Source organism: Vulpes lagopus, chromosome 5 (genome assembly GCF_018345385.1).
Source record: "Vulpes lagopus strain Blue_001 chromosome 5, ASM1834538v1, whole genome shotgun sequence".
NCBI classification, from domain to species: Eukaryota; Metazoa; Chordata; class Mammalia; order Carnivora; family Canidae; genus Vulpes; species Vulpes lagopus.
In genome coordinates, this window is record NC_054828.1 from 113,175,256 (window position 1) to 113,197,656 (window position 22,401).

At 58.3% G+C, this 22,401-nt stretch overlaps 1 protein-coding gene across 4 annotated transcripts in view; it reads left to right on the forward strand.

The window, feature by feature from the left end:
• OTOF (otoferlin) overlaps positions 1-22,020 on the forward strand; it is a 95,850-nt gene extending 73,830 nt beyond the window's left edge. Inside the window, exons 17-47 of one of the 4 annotated variants that reach the window (XM_041755249.1) lie at positions 207-315; positions 819-999; positions 1,126-1,246; positions 1,787-1,887; positions 2,005-2,095; positions 2,248-2,364; positions 2,703-2,855; positions 3,170-3,359; positions 3,560-3,684; positions 4,076-4,210; positions 4,959-5,120; positions 5,318-5,437; positions 5,885-6,046; positions 6,161-6,323; positions 6,900-6,970; positions 8,579-8,608; positions 9,024-9,152; positions 11,072-11,138; positions 11,992-12,128; positions 12,252-12,386; positions 12,716-12,853; positions 13,386-13,513; positions 13,638-13,808; positions 14,913-15,073; positions 15,809-15,951; positions 16,332-16,420; positions 18,034-18,132; positions 18,259-18,500; positions 18,602-18,780; positions 18,888-18,988; positions 21,056-22,020. In XM_041755249.1, coding sequence (XP_041611183.1) covers positions 207-315; positions 819-999; positions 1,126-1,246; positions 1,787-1,887; positions 2,005-2,095; positions 2,248-2,364; positions 2,703-2,855; positions 3,170-3,359; positions 3,560-3,684; positions 4,076-4,210; positions 4,959-5,120; positions 5,318-5,437; positions 5,885-6,046; positions 6,161-6,323; positions 6,900-6,970; positions 8,579-8,608; positions 9,024-9,152; positions 11,072-11,138; positions 11,992-12,128; positions 12,252-12,386; positions 12,716-12,853; positions 13,386-13,513; positions 13,638-13,808; positions 14,913-15,073; positions 15,809-15,951; positions 16,332-16,420; positions 18,034-18,132; positions 18,259-18,500; positions 18,602-18,780; positions 18,888-18,988; positions 21,056-21,236 — 4,131 coding nt within the window. In that variant the 3' untranslated portion in view covers positions 21,237-22,020. Of the gene's footprint in view, positions 1-206; positions 316-818; positions 1,000-1,125; positions 1,247-1,786; positions 1,888-2,004; positions 2,096-2,247; positions 2,365-2,702; positions 2,856-3,169; positions 3,360-3,559; positions 3,685-4,075; positions 4,211-4,958; positions 5,121-5,317; positions 5,438-5,884; positions 6,047-6,160; positions 6,324-6,839; positions 6,971-8,578; positions 8,609-9,023; positions 9,153-11,071; positions 11,139-11,991; positions 12,129-12,251; positions 12,387-12,715; positions 12,854-13,385; positions 13,514-13,637; positions 13,809-14,912; positions 15,074-15,808; positions 15,952-16,331; positions 16,421-18,033; positions 18,133-18,258; positions 18,501-18,601; positions 18,781-18,887; positions 18,989-19,449; positions 20,277-21,055 lie in introns of those variants that run through there. The other 3 variants (XM_041755247.1, XM_041755250.1, XM_041755251.1) reach the window with 3 other exon arrangements.
• The last annotated feature ends 381 nt before the right edge of the window (positions 22,021-22,401 follow it).

Genomic DNA, 22,401 nt, shown 5'->3' on the forward strand with positions numbered 1-22,401 from the left:
TCTGTTCCTGACCATGGTTGTCCTTGTCTAGGGATATGCAGGCCGGAGGTCAAAAGGATTTAGGCCTTCAGGGTCTGGGCTGCTTAGCTGCCCAGCAGGATGGGATGTCTGCCCCCATCTGTCTGTAAGCCAGTAGGAGGAGGCCTGGCTTCAGGCCTGACATCCCTGCTGAGGTTTGGGGATGGTTTGAACCACCTTCCCCACAGAGCTGCACAGGAAAAATGGAAGAATTCTTTCTATTTGGAGCCTTCCTAGAGGCCTCAATGATCGACCGGAAAAACGGAGACAAACCAATCACCTTTGAGGTCACCATAGGTGAGTGCCAGGCTCAGAGGGATCTTCAGGCCTGGGGACTGCTCGGTGGTAACAGCTAGGAAGGGAAGCTTTGACCACTTTCCTTCACGTGTCCTCAAGCACCCACACAGCACACAGTGTTCACACGACTGTGCACACGTGCCCACAGGGTGCCTTAGCTCCACAGGGTAAAGCTGTGTTTGGGACATGGGGGAGAAAGCAGCCTTCCCTGCAGCAGGGAAGGGGGAGAGAGTAGGAATCCAGGCCATGTCCTAGGCTGGCCCTTGAGTCCAGTGGTCATCAGGGCTTCTAGCCAGGTCATTGCTGGGGGTGGGGGACACAGACACCTTCCTCTAGCCAGTGTTCTGTTGTGTCCAAGCTGGTTCAAACTCCTGGCACCTTCCCCACCCCCTGCCTTCCCACTTCCCTCCCACAAACACAAAGCAGCACCCAAATCAGAGGGCAGGAGTATGGGGGTAGGGGGGAAGGATTCTAGGCCCTCTAGTGTCCCATTCTGCCTCCAGGTAACTATGGGAATGAAGTTGATGGCCTGTCAAGGCCCCAGCGGGCTCGGCTTCAGAAGGAGCCTGGGGATGAAGAAGAGGTCGATCTGATCCAGAACTCAAGTGACGATGACGCTGATGAGGGTGGGGACCTGGCCTCCGTGTCCTCCACCCCTCCCATGCGGCCCCAGATCACAGACAGGTGAGTCAGGAGGATGGAGGGTCCTGAGAGGCCCTACCTACTGCCTCCCATCGTCTCATGGCCTGGACCTCCCACCTCCCACCTCCCTGGGTTCCAGCCCTCAACCTCCCACCTCCTCCCCCTCAGGAACTACTTCCATCTACCCTACCTGGAGCGCAAGCCCTGCATCTACATGAAGAGCTGGTGGCCTGACCAGCGCCGCCGCCTCTACAATGCCAACATTATGGATCGCATTGCAGACAAGCTGGTCAGGGCCAGGCGGGGGGAGGGAGGGAGCAGGGGAAGGCAGGGGTGGGGGGTGCTTCAGAGGGCCTTACCCAGCCTGGAAGCCTCCCCTGCAACACACAAGGCAGTCTGCCCAGCAGGAAAAGCCCCAGGGTTACCTCTGATCCTGTCCCTGCTCTCATGCCCCAGGAGTGGGTGGAGGGCCCGAGGGCTACATAGAATGGAGTCTGGGAATCTTGGTCCATCCCATCCTGGTGTTCCCTGGAGGAGGCTGGCAACCCCTCTGTCTCTGGCCTGCACCGCACCCCCATCCACCATCTAGTCCTGACCTCTGCCCGGCCCCAGCGAATCCACTGGAACCACAGACCCGTAGCCCAGAGGTGGCTTCTTCCTTCAGGCAGAGACAGAACCTGGGGCATTGGTAGTTTCTGTATGATGTCAAGACCTGGGCAGGGTGGGGCATGGAACTAGTGAGGGGTCCCCTGATGAATGGGGGGAGACTTCTGGGGAGACTGAGGCAGGGGGCTGTGGGTCAGCATGCACCCTCACTCCTGGTCTGCAGGAAGAAGGCCTGAATGATGTGCAGGAGATGATCAAGACTGAGAAGTCTTACCCTGAGCGTCGCCTCCGGGGTGTCCTGGAGGAGCTCAGCTGTGGCTGCTAGTGAGAGGAAGGGGTCGGGGGGCGAGGGACTGGAAGTGGGGGGCTGAGCAAGGGAGGAAGTGTCTGCAGGCTTGCTGGCAGGTGGCTTCCGCTGAGCACTGCTCCCTTGTTCCCCAGCCGCTTCCTCTCCCTCGCCAACAAGGACCAGGGCCACTCATCCCGCACCAGGCTGGACCGGGAGCGCCTCAAGTCCTGCATGCAGGAGCTGGTGAGGACATGCTGGACCACACAGGGGATCAAGGGAGGGTGCCCGAGGCCGAGGGAACAGCTGTCTCTAAGGTCACAGCCACCAGGGCCAGCTCCCTTCGTCATGCAGTGTGTCCTGAGCCCCTCACCACCCCAACCCTCCAACCCCCGCAGGAAAGCATGGGACAGCAGGCCAAGACCCTGCGGGCTCAGGTGAAGAAGCACACTGTGCGGGACAAGCTGAGGCTATGCCAGAATTTCCTGCAGAAGCTGCGCTTCCTGGCAGATGAGGTGCGCCCCCTGTTATCGTGCAGAGAGGGGGTGCCCAGCCCCCAAACCAGAGTGACTGGAGTGGGGAGGTGGTTGCTGCACAGGAAGAGGCTGGACGGGACCACCTAGGAGGCCCCTCTGGTTCTGACAGCCTTTGGGGGACAGAGGAGAACAAGCCATTCATCCTGTCCTGTGTTCTTCCCATGCAATTTGTGGGAGGTGAAGAAGACCCAGCTTTGGGGTCCTCCCCTCTGCAGGCCCAGGCCTGGCCCTCTGGGCCCAGAGGGTCAGTCAGGCTCTGGGGCCCTAGCCCCGTGGTGGGACCCCTCCCTTAGCAGCCCCCTCCTGCCTGCCCCCAGCCCCAGCACAGCATCCCCGATGTCTTCATCTGGATGATGAGCAATAACAAGCGCATTGCCTATGCCCGGGTGCCCTCCAAGGACCTGCTCTTCTCCATCGTTGAGGAGGAGCTGGGAAAGGACTGCGCCAAGGTCAAGACGCTCTTCCTCAAGGTACAAAAGGGGAACGAGTCTTGGGAATGAGGTTGGGGCCCAAGGTTGGCATCTGGCTTCTTCCAAGGGATCAGCCTCCTCTTGGAGGGAGCGCCCTCCCCACCATTGCAGCTGCTCACAGCAGAGCTGGAGAGAGAATAGGAAGGGGGATGAGGGCCAGATAGCACTGTCCTGCCCATCCCCCTCCGTTCTGTTCCCACCATGGTGAGGTGGCTGTGGAGGGACAAGGGCAGCTCTGAATGAGGTCTTTGCCAGGGCCCCCCACTTGTTCCTCACCCCCTGGACCCAACAGCTGACCACAATCCCTCCCCCAGCTGCCAGGCAAGCGGGGCTTCGGCTCAGCAGGCTGGACGGTGCAGGCCAAGCTGGAGCTCTACCTGTGGCTGGGCCTCAGCAAGCAGCGCAAGGACTTCCTGTGCGGGCTGCCCTGTGGCTTCGAGGAGGTCAAGGCAGCCCAGGGCCTGGGCCTGCACTCCTTCCCACCCATCAGCCTGGTCTACACCAGTGAGTGAGGCCCCCTCATCCAGGCCGGGCCTGGCTGCCAGCCCCAGGACATGTGCCAGCAAATCCTGCTGTCATCAGCCTTCCCACACCCCCGGGTCCCCCAACCCCCTGCCCACACCTGCTGCAGCACAGTCCGGGAGGGTGCCCAAGGGGCCGCCCAGATGTACGTACAGGGAGCCTCAGCTTGCTCTTGCCCACAGAGAAGCAGGCCTTCCAGCTCCGAGCCCACATGTACCAGGCTCGCAGCCTCTTTGCTGCCGACAGCAGTGGCCTCTCAGACCCCTTCGCCCGCGTCTTCTTCATCAACCAGAGTCAGTGCACAGAGGTGAGGGCTCAGGGGAGAAGGGAGGGGCTCTGGCTCGGGGAGTACTGGGAAGCCCTTGAGGGTGTGGGACCCAGAAAACAGATCGGCCAGCACCCCAGATCCTTAGAGAACAGCCTTGCAAGTATCTGTGGGCCCAGAACATACTGGTAAAGGCTTTAAATTGTGATTACGTTCGACACAGAAGAAAAGAAAGGAAAGACATGGTGGGGTGGGGGGGCTTGGGAGCCAGCCTCATGTAGGCCTTCATTTTAAGCTTTTGGGAAGAGTCAGGGAACATGACCCTCCTGTCCCCGGAGTCTCTGGAAGTCATAGTGATTTGGGTGACTCCTGCTCATGGACGTGCCCACACACCACCACCTATTACCCATATCCCCCCTGCCCCACGCTGCAGGTGCTGAATGAGACCCTGTGCCCCACCTGGGACCAGATGCTGGTATTTGACAACCTGGAGCTTTATGGTGAAGCCCATGAGTTGAGGGATGATCCCCCTATCATTGTCATCGAGATCTATGACCAGGACGCCATGGTATGGACAGGCTCAGGCACCAGGGATCTATGCCTTCATCTCTGCACTCCACCTGCCTTGAGAGCCACCTCCCCAGCGCAGCCCCAGGGCTCCTCAGTCAGGGTGCTTGCTGGGAAGCTGGGAGGTGCGGGGGGGGGGGGGGTGCTGCTGACCAGACCCTCCAGCAGACCCTCCTCCTCCTGCCCTGTTACTGCAGCCTGACCCCTTCCCGATCCTGGGGGCCTCTGGGATCTCAGGAAACAGCTAGGCCAGAGTGTCCACACATCCTGCCACAGATAGGCCCAGCTCAGGCCCAGAGTCATCAAGACATGTGCCAGCAAGCTCTGCTGTCATTAGCCTTCCCACACCCCCGGGTCCCCCAACCCCCTGCCCACACCTGCTGCAGTCAGTAACAGCCTCACAGCTCTCCATGGAAACTCTGGAGTAGAGAAGCAAAGGATTGAGATGACCCTTCCAGAGCTGGGGGGCCACCCCTCCAGCTACTGGGATACTCTGAGAGCTCTGGACTAGACGTGGGAAGATTTCATTGCTAGTCCTGAGTCCTGCATCTGCCATTCACTGCCAGCATGGCCTTGAGCAGGTCTGTGATGGGCCCAAGACTTGGTCTTCCCCATCTGTAGAATGAGGTGATCACACCTGCCCCTTAGCTCCTGAGGCTGTGGTGAGGACTGAATGAGATCCCAGGTGTGAAGAATATCCACAGTAAACTCAAGCGCTGGGAGGCCACCTGGGTTATTTGTCATGTCAGGGCAAAGCCGACTTCATGGGCCGGACCTTTGCCAAGCCCCTGGTGAAGATGGCCGACGAGGCGTACTGCCCACCCCGCTTCCCACCCCAGCTCGAGTACTACCAAATCTACAGAGGCAATGCCACGGCTGGGGATCTGCTGGCTGCCTTCGAGCTGCTGCAGGTGGGGCCACAGGGAAGGGCACTGGGGCCGGGGGCTGCCCTCCTCCCCATCCTGCCGTGAGGCCAGTTTCACCAAAACTGTGGCGCTGCAGCGTGGTTCTCGGGGACCTGGGGCATCGGCCTTGCCTGGCTCCCCATAGCACCTGACAAATACCTCATGGGGAAGGAGAGTGTGACACTATGACTCCCATCCCCCAGATTGGGCCAGCAGGGAAGGCGGACCTGCCACCCATCAACGGCCCTGTGGACATGGACCGAGGTCCCATCATGCCCGTGCCTGTGGGCATCCGGCCCGTGCTCAGCAAATACCGAATCGAGGTGCGTGAGGGCTCAGTGGGGATCTTCCGGTCCCTGCCCTGGACAGGCCCTGCTGCGTTCTGGCTTCCTTGCCCCTTCACTCTCCTCCCATCCAGGCTCACGTGCACACACTCCACCACGGGCATCAGGAGGTCTCCAGCAACCTCAGACCACTCCTCATTTTTCAGACAAGGAGACTGAAGTCCTCGGGAGGGAAGTGACCTGTCCAAGTCACACCCAGAGCCAGCGGCAGAGCCAGGCTCCTACCCTTGCAGTGCCTGCCCGTTCTGCCCCAAGTCCAGAACCTTCCCCAGCCTTCCTGTCTGTGTCCCCATGCCCACCCGAAGCCCCGAAGCCCCTTGAGGACACTGGCCTCTCATCAGTTCCCCTGGCCCTGCCTCTCCTAACTCGCTGCCCACCCTCAGTGGGCCCCACTGACTGAGGGGCTCTCCTCTCCCCCCACCCCAGGTGCTCTTCTGGGGCCTGAGAGACCTGAAGCGGGTGAACCTGGCCCAGGTGGACCGGCCGCGGGTGGACATCGAGTGTGCAGGAAAGGGAGTGCAGTCGTCCCTGATCCACAATTACAAGAAGAACCCCAACTTCAACACCCTCGTCAAGTGGTTTGAAGTGGTGGGTGCAGGCCCCAGGCAGAGCCAGACAGAACTGGGTGCAGCTGGTATGGCCGGGGTGGGTGGCTCCTCTGTTCCCTCCTTGATCCCAGGATGCACTTGGTCAACACCCCAGGACCTCCCAGAGAACGAGCTGTTGCACCCGCCCCTGAACATCCGAGTGGTGGACTGCCGGGCCTTCGGCCGCTACACCCTGGTGGGCTCCCATGCCGTCAGCGCTCTGCGGCGATTCATCTACAGGCCCCCAGACCGCTCAGCCCCCAACTGGAACACCACGGGTATGGCCACACCCCGAAGCCCAGGCCTGGCTCCATCAGCCCACGGGAGCAGCTCCTGCCCACAGTCCAGGCCTCGAGGCTGCCAGCTGGCTACCCAGGGGCTTCCCGAGTGGGCATGAGGGAGGCCAGGGGACGCCCCATCCTGGGGGCCAAGCTACCTTTGGCTGCCCATCACTCTGGAGCAGAGAAAGAGCCAGAGCCAGACACGTTCTTCAAGGGCCGGAGGGCAGATGGCTTCCTCTGCTGTTCTATGGATGAGGCCCAGGCCTCCCTTCTAGCCTCCCTCCCGGCCCAGCCTCCACTGTTTGACTCCACAGCAGCTCAGCCTTCTCTCTGGCTCATTTTCTCCCTCTCCTTATGCCTATCTTTTCTCTCTCAACTGCCCTGTCCCTCCCTCTTCCCTCAGAAAGCTCCAGGATCAGCTTTAGGCCCCTGGTCCTTCTGGCAACCTCTGATTCTCACTCTCATTCCTGTTCTTCCCTGTCTGTCTGCTTGTCTGTCCGTCTCTCTGTACAGTCAGGCTCCTCCGGGGTGGCCGTGTGCTATGCAATGGGGGCCCCTCCTCTCACCCCACAGGGGAGGTCGTGGTGAACATGGAGCCAGAGGTGCCTGTCAAGAAGCTGGAGACCATGGTGAAGCTGGACGCGGTAAGGCGCATAACGTCAGCCCCACGCTAGCTGGGCACCTGTGACACTTCGCAGGAGCAGGGCCGCCTCCTTTGGCATGTCATGGTCGAGGGCTAAGCCTGCCTACATCTGCAAGCAGTCCATCCTAGCTCTGTTGCACCCGCCCCTGAATGCAAGACTGTCAGTTCTGCATGAACAGCAGTGTTCTTTCCAGAGACTGCCTGGTTTTTCATCCCAGCAATTCACAAACAAGCCTCCCTAGGCCCGGGCTGGGGAGAGATTTCTGGGTGGAAGCTCCTTATGCCTCTTGGTTTGGAGACTAGGGCCATTTATCTGCCAGAGAGACACCTGTCATCTGGGATTTAGATGCAGAGCTGGTGTCTGCAGGGCAGGGTGGGCCAGATGTGGGCTTCCTCCCTGCCACATTCTCTCCACCCCACTCCTGACCTCAAGTCTTTTACACAGCTGGGGCACCTCCCAGCTTCTGAGGTCTGAGCTCAGTCTGAAATGACCTTCCCTTGGCCCACAGTCCTTGACCCCGGAGGGTCCCGGGCAGTTGGCTGAGTTAGCAGGGGGCATGGGTCTGAGGAAAGGGGAGCAGATGAGGGATGGGGCTGGCTCACAGCCCTACCATGGCACTGCCAGGAAAGCCCACTGCTGCAGGGCTATGCCTGGAGATGCCAGGCCCCCTCAGCTCCCAGCTTCCTGAACTTCTCCCTGCGGGCTCCTCCTGAGGCCAGGGGAGAGCTCCCTAACTTCAGACCATCAGTGAAAAAGATAGAGGACAGCATGAACCTGAGCTTCCCCCTCATCACCCCGGCCCTGGACTCTGGTGGGGATGTTTTCACCAGGGTCCTCTTCAGCTATGCAGTTATCTGTGCGTCCACTGAAGTTTTCAGGCTCTTGCCCTAGTAAGGGGGGACAGTAGAGTGGCAGTCGACCTTGTCTAGCTAGCGTTACTGAGCTCCTGTTGCATACAGGTCAGCTTCCCTGTCCAACCCTGAATGCCCATTGAAAATATCTGGGAAGTTTGCAGCCATGCAGGTGCCTGGCCCCCACATTTAGACTCAGGAGAGACCTGGAACTGATCATTTGTAACCACCCCCCCACACCCCGTGAGTCTAACACGCAGTCAGGGTGGAGAACCACCACCCTCAAAAGGCTATTGTGGGGGGGACGCCTGGGTGGCTCAGCAGTTTAGCGCTGACTTCAGCCCAGGGTATGATCCTGGAGACCTGGGATCGAGTCCCACATCGGGCTCCCTGCATGGAGCCTGCTTCACCCTCTGCCTGTGTCTCTGCCTCTCTTTCTCTCTATATTTCTCATGAATAAATAAATAAAAATCTTTTAAAAAGAAAAAAAAAGAAGGACTGTGGGGAAACATCTATGAAGCAGACCTCTTGCAGGTTCACCAGGCAGTGTGCTCTTGTCAGCGCTAAGCCCACAGAGCACAGGGGCTCCCACAGTGAACATCCCCGCATGAACTCCCTCTCTGCTCTCGCTTTATCCTCTCCTCTTCTCTCTTTCCCCTCGTCTCCGTCTCCTCTCCTCTCCTGGCTGGGTGGCTGCCTACCACTTCAGGCCCCTGGTGGCTAATTTTGTCCCCATCTCTTTGGTTCCCCTCCACAGACTTCTGATGCTGTCATCAAGGTGGATGTGGTGAGTGTGGGGCCATCTGGGGGCTTTGGGGAGAGAGGACCCTGCAGTGGCAGAGGATAGCAGGCCAAGAGGCGCTGCATCAGGGACTGAGGCCACTCCCCAGGCCCTGGATGCTCAGGGTCAGTACCTTCCTCCAAAGAGGCAGAGGGAGAGAACCATTCAGGCAGCAAAGCCCTCGAGAGACAGTTGTGTCCTGGCCAGCAGCTCAAACTGGCGAGTCATGACCCTCTCTGGGTACCTTCCTCCACAAAACAGGGCCCTTTGACACTGGTGACCTCAAGGAGCCTCATGGAGTCTAGGGCTTCCCAGAAGTAAATAGTTAAAATAGATGGGGAACCCTTGGATGGCCCAGGGCTCAGAGAATGTCCAGGGAGCAGGGCTGTATGCAGGACTCTGGACCTGGCCAACCCTCCAGGCTGACGAGGAGAAGGAGAAGAAAAAGAAGAAGAAGGGCAATGCAGAAGAGCCAGAGGAAGAGGAGCCAGATGAGAGCATGCTGGACTGGTGGTCCAAGTACTTTGCTTCCATCGATACCATGAAGGAGGTGAGGCCTTGGGCTTGGGCTGGGGTGCTGAGAAGGAATAGGGCTGGGGGAGATGACCCCAACTCCACATCGGCCCCTCTTTCCCATTCCCCACCAGAGCCAGTTTCCCCCACTCCATTAACATGAGCTGGGAACAGACTTGTCTCACATCCTTGAAGTTCTAGCTCAGGACCCACCTTTTCCGAGATGGCGGTCCAGTCTACCTTCTCTGCCTAGGCTTTCTCTTGTCTTCACTCATCTTGACTCACTTCACTCACACCACAAACACCTCCTGAGTATATGTGATGAGTCAGACACCATCCTAGGTATTGTGGAGGCCAAAGATAAGTCCATAACCTGCCCTAAGGAGCCCTCATAGACATGTCAGCTGACATAGTGTGATGACAAAGGCAGATCCCAATGCCTGGGGGAGTCAGAGAAGGCTTCACAGGGAAGGTGACCTTTGAGGAAGAGGAGAAACACGTGCAGAGGCCAAAAGGGAGCAATGATTTCTTAGTAGGACTTGTACCTCTTTATATTGCTTTGTTCTATACATCTCAGCCATTGTGGCTATGGAATGTTCTTCCCCTACTGGATGCATGTAGCTTCTTCTTCCTGAGGCTGATCGCACATTCCAGAAGCTGCATTTCTCTTCTTCCACCTGTCTCTCTCCACCCAGATCAGGGCATTACCGACTGCCTTACCGACTGACCAGGAGGGGCTTGTGCCTCAGTAGGACCTGAGCTGATCCAGACACCCTCTCTCCCCAGGTCCTTTCTGTGACCTGAGGCTATGTGTGATGTTTACTTTCCACATTAGGTTAGTCGGCTAAGCTGCTGTAGCAAGTTAGAGTAGTGTGAACAAGACCGAAACTTCTTTCTTTCTCACATAATGTCTCAGAGAGTGGTGTTAGGCTGATAGGGGGACATAATGGAGGCAAGCACCAAGACCCTGCCGCCTGTTGCTGGCATCTGTGTGGTTAGAGGTGGCTCAGCCTCAGGTCCTAATACCAGAGCACAGGAAGGGGTAAAATAGAAGAAGAGGAAGCGTACTCCTTCCCTCTTGAGGGCCCAACCTGGAGGTTGCACATACCACTTCCACTCATGTTGGCCAGAATCTAGACTCCATATCTACACTTGGCTGCAAAGGAGGCTGAAAAATGTAATCTCTAGCTACATGCCTGTGTGTCCAGAAAAGCTTCTAAAGAGCAGGAGGTTGCCTTGAGGGGGGCGGGGGTCCCTAGTCATACCTTCTCCCACCATCATCTCCTGGATTCAAGCTGCCCAGGCTGGAGCTCCAAGGGGCTGCCTATTGTCTCATCTCTACTCCTGTCATTTGCACAGGTTGCCACCAAGTGGCGCCTTAATGGAAACCCCGAGGTTTGGTTTCCAGCAGGTAGGGTGGACTGTGGGGAAAGAACATTAAAACACATTTTCTGATTCCGTTATACTTGTCTACATTTTAAAAAGTATAATACCACTAAGAATCGACATTAAAAGGCATTTTATTTTTAAATGATATACAATTTAAAGGCATATCGTACACATCATAAACTTTTTTTAACCCACTTTACACAGAGCACATGATGAGTTTGAACCCCAATCAGAAAGTGTTTCTGTTTCCTTTTTTAAAAAGATTTTATTTGTTCATTTGAGAGAGAGCGAGCATGAGCCAGGGGTGAAGGGGGTATAGGGGGAGGGGCAGAGGGAGAAGGAGAAGCAGAATCCATACTAAGCTGGGAGCCCTAAGCAGGACTTGATCCCAGGACCCCGGGGCCATGACCTAAGTCAAGGACAGACACTTAACCAACTGAGCCACACAGGTGTCCCAAAAGAGTTTGTTTCTAAGTCCTTAAGACTATTCTCAGACCGCAGTGTGGGGTCAAAAGACCCCTCCCCAAGAAGCCCACCTTCCCTTCCCTTCACCTCATCTTTTGGCAGCAACTTCGGCAGCAAGAGGTCTCAGGCACTGACGTGGAGGAGAAGGAGGAGGTGGACAACACCGAGGGTGAGCCTGGGACCTGGGTCTCTGCCTCCCCTCCTTCCCCCAGAGGGCTGGCTCTCCTGCCCACCACGCCACTATCATCAGTAGCCGTGGCAGCTGCAGGCAGCTATCACCAGCCATCTCTGGGCACCAAGAGCGGGCGTAGGGCCTCAACTAGGGTGGCTTGTGTTTGAACCAGTTCAGCAGCCACAGACATTTAGAGCCACGGAACATCAGAGCTGGAAGGGAGCTCAGAGCTCCAGCATCTTCCAGACCCTTTCCATGGAACACTGATGATAATGGGTCTTCCAAGGGGAAAAGAGGATTCTTTGGTCAAATGGATTAAACAGGTCTTTAGGCACAGGACTTCCCAGTCCTTTAATATACAAACGTGATGATAAGTCTCTAAATGGAAGTTACAATGTACAAGATTTCCCAGCTTATCTGACCACAATGTACCCTTGCTCCTAAAACATTCCAAGAACATCTACAGCTGGTGTCCCACTGAACGTAGCTTGGGAAATGCTGATATGGAACAGCCCTCTTAATGTGACAGACAAGTAGACTGAGGCCAGAGAGGAGAGTGAGCTGCACGGTGCTGACTCAAGACCCATGCTCCTTCTGTGCTCTACCCTGCCAGAGGGCGTGACAGCAGTCTTCATACACTGTCCCAGTGTGGCTTTATTGGTGCCCTGCCCCCGTGTGAGGCAGGCATGCCAGGGAGCACTGTCTGCAGTTTACGAATGAGCACACAGAGCCCTGAGAAATTAAATTAACAAAATAAATTAGCAGCGCATCTGGCTCTCCAACCCCGAACTTCCTGCTCCATCACTTCTGTCCCAAACTGACCTGGGCCTCCTTTTCTGGTTCTGGCCAGGCCTGAAGGGACCGATGAAGGTCAAGGAGAAGGCAAAGGCAGCAAAGGAAGAGAAGAAAAAGAGAACCCAGGGCCCTGGTGCCGGCCAGGGGTCTGAAGTCCCTGAGAAGAAGAAACCCAAGATTGATGAGCTAAAGGTGAGGGTCTGGGAACAGACCGACCAGGAGCGTGGGGTCATGCCTGGGGCAGGAAATGGCAAGTGGGGTGAGATGGAGGCCAGTGGCCATGGCCTGTCCCCCCGACGGCCCGGCCCTGCTCAGGTGTACTCCAAGGAGCTGGAGTCCGAGTTCGACAACTTTGAGGACTGGCTGCACACTTTCAACCTGCTGCGGGGCAAGACGGGAGATGACGAGGACGGCTCCACTGAGGAGGAGCGCATCGTGGGCAGGTTCAAGGTCAGGCAAAGGCCCTGAACCCTGAGCCTCCCCCTCACCAGCTCTTCTCCCCACCCCAAGCCCCAAGCCCCAAGCCCGGGGCTGACAGTCAAGTGGAACTGTTAGCTATACTGATTAGCAAAATACGAAAATATTTCTGTGCTGATTATAAAAGAGCATCTGCCCTGAGTGTCCCACCTCCAACATTGCCCTGGCCACTCCCTCCAGAACCCCCAGACCTCCCTCTGACACAAGTGGCTGAAGGGTTAGGACCCTGAGCAGCAGGGTGCTGTTTTGAATGCCCAGTTCAGGGAACTGAACTGCACCCTGACCGCCTTGCCTTGCCCCAGGGTTCCCTCTGCGTGTACAAAGTGCCACTCCCAGAGGACGTGTCCCGGGAAGCCGGCTATGACCCCACCTATGGCATGTTCCAGGGCATTCCCAGTAATGACCCCATCAATGTGCTGGTCCGAGTCTATGTGGTCAGGGTAAGACTCCCCCCTCAGATCTCTCCCCACAGTCTCCCAGGCCCCTTACGCAGGAGGAGCTAAAGCAGTGACAAAGTGACAGCCCCAACTGAGAGACACCAGGAAGGTCATCTGATCTAGTTCCCACCTTTTTCTTTTTTAAGATTTTATTTATTTGAGAGAGAGAGAAGGAAAGGGAGAGAGCATGAGTGGAGGGGGGAGCAGAGGGGGAAGGAGAAGCAGGCTTCCCTCCAGAGCAGGGAGACCCATGCAGAGCTCAATGCCGGGACCCTGGGATCATGACCTGGGCCGAAGCCAGCGGCTTAACCCACTGAGCCACCCAGGCGCCTCGGTTCCCACCTTTTATAGAGGAGGAAGCCAAGACCTGAGACAGGCAGTGTGACTTGCCCAGGGTCCCGCAGCAAGTCTCTCGTCTCTGGTTCAGCGCTCCCACCCTTTGCCATCATGGGACCGTCAGGGAGGGCGCGAGGGCACTGGAAGGTGAGCTGGGTGTGTGGGGAGCCTGCTCAGGAGCACCCTGCCCCCATCCCAGGCCACGGACCTGCACCCCGCAGACATCAACGGCAAAGCAGACCCCTACATCGCCATCCGGCTGGGCAAGACAGACATCCGGGACAAGGAGAACTACATCTCTAAGCAGCTCAACCCTGTCTTTGGGAAGTAAGACCCCCTGGTGTCCCACATGCCGCCCCTCCTGCCCACCCCGCTTCCCCAGCCGGCCCTCCACCCACCCCACGCAGCCCTGCCCTTCCGCCTTCCTGACCCCCCACCCCTACCCCGCCAGGTCCTTTGACATTGAGGCCTCCTTCCCCATGGAATCCATGCTGACGGTGGCCGTGTACGACTGGGACCTGGTCGGCACCGACGACCTCATTGGGGAAACCAAGATTGACCTGGAAAACCGCTTCTACAGCAAGCACCGCGCCACCTGCGGCATCGCCCAGACCTACTCCATGTGCGTGGGGCGGAGCGGAGACGGGGGCGGGGCGGGCGGGGGCGGGGCGAGGGCGGGGATGGGGCGGGGCGAGAGCGGGGCGGGCGGGGGCGGGGGCGGGGCGAGGACAAAGGCGGGGCAGGGCGGAGGCGGGGGCGGGATGGAGGGGGCGAGAGCGGGGCGGGCGGAGGCGGGGCGGGGCGAGGGCGGGGATGGGGCGGGGCGAGGGCGGGGCGGGCGGGGGCGGGGGCGGGGCGAGGACAAAGGCGGGGCAGGGCGGAGGCGGGGGCGGGATGGAGGGGGCGAGAGCGGGGCGGGCGAGGACAGAAGCGGGCAGGGCGGAGGCGGGGGCGGGATGGAGGGGGCGAGAGCGGGGCGGGCGGAGGCGGGGCGGGGCGAGGGCGGGACAGGAGGGGGTGGGTGGGATGGGGAGGACGGGGGCGGGGATGGGGCGGGCCGAGGACGGAGATGGGCGGGGAGAGGGCGGGGCACGACTGGGGCGGGGCGGGGTGGGCGGGGATGGGGCGGGGCCGGAGGTGGAGCCGGGCCGGGCCTGGGCGCTTCTGCAGTGTCTTGCCTCTGAAAATATGATTCAGGAATTGATTTGGGAAGGTGGCTCTATTATGGTTTCTGCCCCAGGCCAGGCCTTCTTCCATGGATTGTAAGACGAGGCGAGAGCCAGAGGATTCCGGGCCAGAGGAGGCAGGGCAAGGAGAGAACAGTGGGCTGGGAGGAGAGGTGGCACTGCTATGCAAAATCCACTGGGGACCTGGCCAGCCTCTGCACTGACAGGCTGTGTGAATCTGGTCACATCCCTAACCTCTCTCGTTATCAGTGTCTTCATGGAAGTCTTTGAAGTACCTGAAGTACCGGAGGAAAGGGCATAGTTGGGAATGGGCTGGGCTGCATTGGGGGATGCTGAAAGCTCATCCTTGAGACACTGAGCATATGAGGCTGGGGCCTGGGGTAGGAGGGAGCAGCCCCCAGCAACCCTATCTCAGGTGGGGCCCACATGCTGACTCAAGGCAGCAGCCAATTTAAGGGAACTGGTTGGAACCAGTTACAGCCTGGGGATGGGCCCAGCCCCACCCTGAGCCCCATGAAGCCTGTGTGCCCCTCCCACAGACATGGCTACAATATCTGGCGGGACCCCATGAAGCCCAGCCAGATTCTGACCCGCCTCTGCAAGGAGGGCAAAGTGGATGGCCCCCACTTTGGGCCCCCCGGGAGAGTGAAGGTGTCCAACCGCGTCTTCACTGGGCCCTCCGAGATCGAGGACGAGAATGGTAATAGGGCACTGGACACAGCCACGGGGCCTCAGAGGCCAAGAGGAACCCACACATCCCTGGGGCAGGATCTTGAGGTCTAGACTGGGGTCTCCTTAGACCCTCTGCCCATCAGCCTAGAGTCCCATTCCTGTCTGCCCAGCCTCTGCCCTTCCACCCCATCCTACAGGGCACCTGCCCACTTGTTGTCTTCTTTCTCCATCTCAGAATTCCTGTGGGGTAGGATGGTTCTCCCCATTCTGCAGAGAAGGACACTGAGACCCAAAGTGTTTCAGTGACTTGCCCAAGGTCACATAGCTTTTCAGAGGCAGAATGAGAGGTGGGCCCAGATCCCTCTGACTCCAAGCCCTGGGCTCTCACCATTCCTTTGCGCACGTGGCACTTCCCAGAGAATAGGGAGGCATGTGTGCTGTGGAACCCTTGCTGACCACCTTCAGGATGCTGGGCCAAGAGGTGGATTCTTGCCGTCCCCGCCCTCACAGCCTAGCAGGATTCTCTACTCGGGTTTCCCAGGCAGAGCAAACCCCAAAACACAAGTCTCTCTGGGCCCTGTGGGGCAGCTGAGAACTTGGGCAAGCCAATTGTCCCCCTGTGCCTCAGTTTCCCCAATAGTAAAAAGGAGATGGGATGGACAGGTGATGGCTCAGGGGCCTCTTTGTGCCCCTGAGTCTAGCCTAGCACAGGTTTCTTATTCTGCTGAGGCTGTGTGTGCAACTGACCCACCGGCACCCGCAGGTCAGAGGAAGCCCACAGAAGAGCACGTGGCACTGTCTGCCCTAAGGCACTGGGAGGACATCCCCCGTGTGGGCTGCCGCCTCGTGCCCGAACATGTGGAGACTCGGCCGCTGCTCAACCCTGACAAGCCAGGCATCGAGCAGGTGACACTTACCTGGCTGAGATCTGAGGTTCTTTGCTATCTGGGATCAGGGTGTCCCCACCTGAGCCCATAAAAATGGATCCTCATACTGTTTGCTACATGTCCAAAAGCCTGGCAGGCACTTCCCCACCATGGCCTTTCGCAGCAACTCTGGTGGTGTGTGTCTTTGCTCTAAGTGAGAGTCACATCAGCTCAGGTGCAGCCCTCAGGGGTCTCCCTTAGAAGCTGTGATTGGCTATTGGTGATGTCATAGGAACTCTGGCATCCAAGGATGAAAATTGATGAACTGGGTCCTGAGGGAACAAAGGTTGGTGGGGGGTAGCTGGCCTTCCGGGGCAGGGGGAGTCCATTGGGAGACCTGCCATGCCCCCTCTTCCGCAGGGCCGCCTGGAGCTGTGGGTGGATATGTTCCCCATGGACATGCCAGCACCCGGCACACCACTGGACATCTCCCCTCGGAAGCCCAAGAAGTGAGCTTCTGGGGCCCAGCACCATTGCCTTCCTCTCCCCACCCCTCCCACCTCTCCATGACCTTCCTTCCTGTAGGGGCCCCAGACTCAGATCACCCACATCACCGTGGTCAGTGGTGCTTCCCCTGTGGCCTTGTGGGGGGAACAGAGCAACCCATGGAGAGAGCAGTGGGGGCTGCCCTGGGTGGGTCCCCTTTTCCGAGGCAGAGCCACACCCCCAGTGTGCCCTGGGTGAGGCGTGAGGAGATCACTCATCAGCACCGCCCAGTGGACTTTCATCCTCCCAGTGGCACTACCCCGGAGCCTGCTCTGTGTTGGCCCCACTCCAGGCTGTCATTAACTCTGCCAGGTTTTATTTAAAACTCCTGCGGAGGAGATAGGCAGGAGTGAGTGCCCAGAAAGGGGCGGGGGGCGGGGGGGTGGGTAGAGTAGAAAGAGGACGGGGCAAACTGCCTCCCTCTCCCACTTGGCCCTGGCCAGGTCACACGGCCTCCCGGGGTCCTCGGCTTTCCCATCTGTAAAGTGGCAGAATGGCGTTGCTGCCAGTTCTGACACCATGGTGCCTGGAACCAGGGCCTGGATGGGGAAGTAGCACAGGTCCCACAATCAGAGCGGCCCCATGTTTATTTCAAGATGGCAATATCTAAATTCTTAATTTTTAAAAAGATTTTATTTATTCGATAGAGGTCATAAGCACACAAGCAGGGGGAGGGGCAGAGGGAGAGAGAGAAGCAGACTCCCCACTGAGCAGGGAGCCCTATGTGGGGCTTGATCCCAGGGTCCTGGGATCATGACCTGAGCTGAAAGCAGAGGCTTCACTGACTGAGCCACCCAGGTGCCCCTAAATTCTTAATTTTAAATAAGGGGTCCCACATTTCCATTTTGTACTGGGTCCTGCAAATTAGCAAATTCTGCCTGGAATTGCCTCCAGGTCTGTCATGACTGTGCTGTCCCAGGGCCGGCCACTAGTGGACACTTCACCCCATGGTGTCATTGGGGACTCAGGGTAAACTTGGGAATGCCATGGACCACATGCCAAGTAACGTGGAGGGGGTCACTCAACCTCACTCCGAATGGTTGAAATGTAACCACCAATTTATAATAACAAGTAAACTTCAAGTGGAAAAATCCTCTTCAAGGACAAAGACATAAAGGAAACCAGATTCCTTGGGAGTCCACTGCCAGCAGCTGGGTTTAAATACACATTTGTGTTAGAACTGGAGTGCCTTCTGGCCTCTGGAGACCGAGATTGAGCTCAGCCACCCCCCAATAGTGGCCCTGCCCCTCCGGAGCTGGGTCAGCCTCCCTGTCTAGGGGTGTGCTCTGGGTTCTGGTGTGGCAGCCAGACAGGCTTCCCCTAGGCCCTCCTGACAGCAGCCAGGCTGGCTGGTGACCCTGTCTCTCCCTCACCCAGGGCCCCAACATCCCCCTGTTCCCTCAGCTCCCCCTCCTTGCCTCCTTCCCTGAATTGTCTCTCTCCACCCCAATCTGGGCCAAGGCCTCATGCTCACCTTGAGTCCCCAGGACTCCCCTTGGTGACCTGCCCCATCTATGCCTAAGACCCTGGGACAGCCCCTACCCCCAGATTGCAAGCCAGCCTCTCCCCTGCCCAGGTACGAGCTCCGGGTCATCGTGTGGAACACGGACGAGGTGGTCCTGGAGGACGATGACTTCTTTACTGGGGAGAAGTCCAGCGACATTTTTGTGCGGGGGTGGGTGAGGGCCCCTGACAGGGTTGGGGGGCCCTGGGCTGGGTGAGCCCACCTTTCTGGGGGCAGGAGAGGAGGGAAGGGGCCCGCTGCAGGTGGCTGCAGGTCTGGAGCTGATGGCCCCGGCAGGTGGCTGAAGGGCCAGCAGGAGGACAAGCAGGACACGGATGTCCACTATCACTCCCTCACCGGCGAGGGCAACTTCAACTGGCGCTACCTGTTCCCCTTCGACTATCTGGCCGCCGAGGAAAAGATTGTCATCTCCAAGAAGGAGTCCATGTTCTCCTGGGACGAGACGGAGTACAAGATCCCCGCGCGGCTCACCTTGCAGATCTGGGACGCCGACCACTTCTCCGCGGACGATTTCCTGGGTGCAGGGCTGGGGAACGGAGGGGGCGGGCAGGGGAGCCCACCCTGGGGCGGGGGGTCCACCGGGCCCGGCCTGTCAGAGCTGACTCCAGGGCTGCCACAGGGGCCATCGAGCTGGACCTGAACCGGTTCCCCCGGGGCGCGAAGACAGCCAAGCAGTGCACCATGGAGATGGCCACGGGGGAGGTGGACGTGCCCCTGGTTTCCATCTTCAAGCAGAAGCGCGTCAAAGGCTGGTGGCCGCTCCTGGCCCGCGATGAGAATGATGAGTTCGAGCTCACGGTGGGGACCGCCACTGCTTGGGCAGAGGGCAGGCCTGGGCCGGGCTAGGGTGCGGAGGGTCCCGGCGCCTGGCCTGAGCGCTGAGATCCTTCTGTTCCTTTCTGCAGGGCAAGGTGGAGGCAGAGTTGCATCTCCTGACAGCCGAGGAGGCAGAGAAGAACCCCGTGGGCCTGGCCCGCAATGAACCTGACCCCCTAGAGAAACCCAAGTGAGTGTGCTGCCAGCCTGGCCCCCCTGCCACGCTGGTCCCTAGGGCCACTGGAACAGGAAGGGGCAGCAAGAACCTTCTGGACTTCTCGCTCCCGCTGTGCAAGCACCTCTGTGTTCTCTATCTCTCTCTGGGCGGGGGAGCCTCTTCCCCTGTCTGCTCCCCACCGGAATCCACCCCTCCCTCTGAACCAAAGCACGGGCTACTTTTTCAGGAAAGCAGCCCCTCTCCCAGGGAAGGCCCATGTCGCAGAGCTGAATGCTCTTCCTAGTTTTAGCCCACACAGCTGGGGTGGTGGAATGTGGGGCCCCAGGCAGCCCTGAGGGCCAGGGAGGTGCCCAGAGGTGCACACACTCAGCCCAAGGTCACCCCAACCCGTTGCGAGGCCCCTGCCATACCCTGAGCCTTCTTCATCCTCTGTGTCCTTTCTCCATGCTGCCTCTGCCCTCTTGCTGCTCTAGGCGGCCAGACACGAGCTTCATCTGGTTCTTGAACCCTCTCAAGTCTGCCCGCTACTTCTTGTGGCACACATACCGCTGGCTGCTCCTCAAACTGCTGCTGCTCATGCTGCTGCTCCTCCTCCTCGCCCTCTTCCTCTACTCTGTGCCTGGCTACCTGGTCAAGAAGATCCTGGGGGCCTGAGCCTGGCTTCCTCCTGGCTCTGGTACTCCTCACTTCTTCCTCTGGACCTAGGGCTGATGAGCTGGGCAGCATGTGGCACACACACACATGCACATGCGATGCCCCTCCACACACACACACACACGTGTACACGTGCACACATGGCAATTTTCAAGCTGTCAAACAGTCCCATAGACTCTAAAATGACTGTTACATGATTGCATTTGAGGCCGGAGAGACAAAGCAACTTGCCTAAGGTCACCTAGCCGATTAGAGCTAAGACCCAGCCTAGGTTTTCAAGTTGCCAACCCAGTATCCTTGGCATGACACTACTTGCTGTCCTTGTGACAGTCTGACTCTAACCCAGTGCTGTTGGCAGAAAGCAGTTGACATGTGGACAGGGGATGGGGAAAGGTTTGGCTGGGAGTAGCCAGCAAGGCCTCACTGGTTCCCACCAGCCCCTATCTCCCAACCCAGAGCCATTTTCTGTCGTGTAGGCCAGTAAGGAACCCTGTCCAGTTCCCATAGCTTAGCGGCCAACATCTGCTGACCAGGAAATATCTGCTGAGCAGCTGGGGGCCAGGCACCATGCCTAGCAGAGCATGTGCACTTTGTCTCCTTCCCCTTTACCAACCCCAGAGGCAGAGTCCACTATTAACCCCACTGTGTAAGTACAGAAACTGAGGCTCAAACGGGAGCCTGACTTGCTCATCACCACCAGGCCTGGAAACCAGGTGCCCTGGGTGGGAGCCCCACTGTGCCCTGAGCCTGGCTCTGGAGGGCATGATCTGTGTCCTCTGCGGGGCTGGTGGGACAGGAGCTTGAAAAAAATCTATTCAGTACTTGAATTTTATATCTTGACATCTTATAAAACCTACTGTCTTTGTAAACACGAACAGCAGAGGGGAGAGCTTAGCAAGCACCTCTTGGCCGGAAGGCTGTGCAGAAGGTAGAGCAGCAAGGGGCGTGCGTCCCACGGAGGCTCCTCAGACCCTGGGCAGGGTGCGGTGGGCACAGATGCTCATGTTCATCACAGAGGGGGAGAGGCTGAGAGACACTGGTTTCACAGAGACAACACGGGGCGGCCCCAGAGCACACACGGGGAGCTTCTGAACAGAGGAGCTTCCCAGGGATCAGCACTGTGGGCAGTGCGGCGGCTGCCTCTCAGTAGTGAGCAGCCACGGCCACCAGTGTCCAGGTGGAGGCTGGATGGCCGCCCAGCTGCCAGAAAGCCCTCTAGGGCCTTGGGAGGGGACCAGGTGCCAGAGGATCCCACAAAGAGCCCAAACCTGGTGCTTAAGAAAGGGGTCCACACCCGGTTCCAGCACTCTCACTACTTTTGGAACCCAGGCTGTGACAGGGCATGTTGGGGATCTTGAAGGGCCAAGGGCATGGGGTGCCCTGGGAGAGGCCCATTGCCTGACCACACCCCCTCCTCACCCCCAGCCGGCCTGACACCGCCTTTGTCTGGTTCCTCAACCCCCTCAAGTCCATCAAGTACCTCATCTGCACGCGGTACAAGTGGCTCATCATCAAGATCGTGCTGGCGCTGCTGGGGCTGCTTATGCTTGCCCTCTTCCTCTACAGCCTCCCCGGCTACATGGTCAAGAAGCTCATCGGGGCCTGAAGCCCCATGGCCTGGCTGCCGCTCCTCTCCTGGGCCTGGGCCTTTGTCCCTCCTCGCGTGTGGACTTTCCAGTCTCCCTGGGGAGCCTGGGAAGCCCAGTGTCCACCCTTGTGGCCTCAAGTCCTGCTTGCTGGGCTGGCGACCCCATCCCTCTCCTCCTCCACCCAAGCCTGTTGCTGGCCCTGTCCCACTCAGTTGGTCCCCACCTGGTGGGTGAGAAGGGTGGGCAGGAGTGGGGGTCTGTCCCTTAAGCCACCCCAGATCCTCCCTTAGGCTTTCCCGTGGAGGAGTCAAGGTTTAATAGAATTAACTGAGAATCCTGTCATGGGCCAGTGCCCAGAGCTATAAAAAGAATGAATAAGCAAAAAGCATCACCCTCCCTCCTCAACAGAATCTTGTGAGGGCAGTCAGACAACCAGTCCTTATTCTGTAAATGAGGGCCAGATCCTTCCTGCTAAGGCGTGGAGGTGGCCGCTTCTGCCCTGCTTCCCTCCAGAGTGGCTCCTCCTCCTGCCCAAGGAGCCATCATGGTGGGTGTATAAGCCTCGGCCCTGCCCTGCCTGTGGGTTTTTATCACTTCCCAGAGCTTCCTCTGCCTGGTCCAGTGCTCAGAAGCCTAGATGAGGAGCAGTGAGAGTGAAAACCTTGTACCCACCCGCCCTGCCAGGCCCTCATTTGAGGCCAGGCCAGGAGGTGGTACTTGCAGTGAGAGCCTGGTTTCTGTTGGCTGTTGTTCCTTTCGTGAGTGGTGATTTTTCTCTTAATAAAATAAATTAAACACTGAGCTGACAAGTCTCCATTTGGCCAAGTTGGGGGACCAGTATAGGGGCCCAGAGTTTGTGAGCTCTCTGAGGTTGGCAAACTCATCACTAGCTGGACCCTTCTTGCTTTTCCCCTTTGAATAGCCTCGTTGCCCAAGATTCAAGAAGGGCCTAAGGCATGGGGCCACTTGCTCAGGCTGGCCACGAGAAGAGCCTTACACTAAACCAGGTGGAACCGGGGACCCCAGAAGCTTAACAAAAGGGTCCTGCAGGCCCAAGGACAGTCTGAAGGCTTAAGACCCTACAAGAGCCTAGAGCACTTGGGTGGCTCAGTTGGTTAAGTATCCAACTTTTTTTTTTTTAAGATTTTATTTATTTATTCATAGAGACACAGCTAGAGAGAG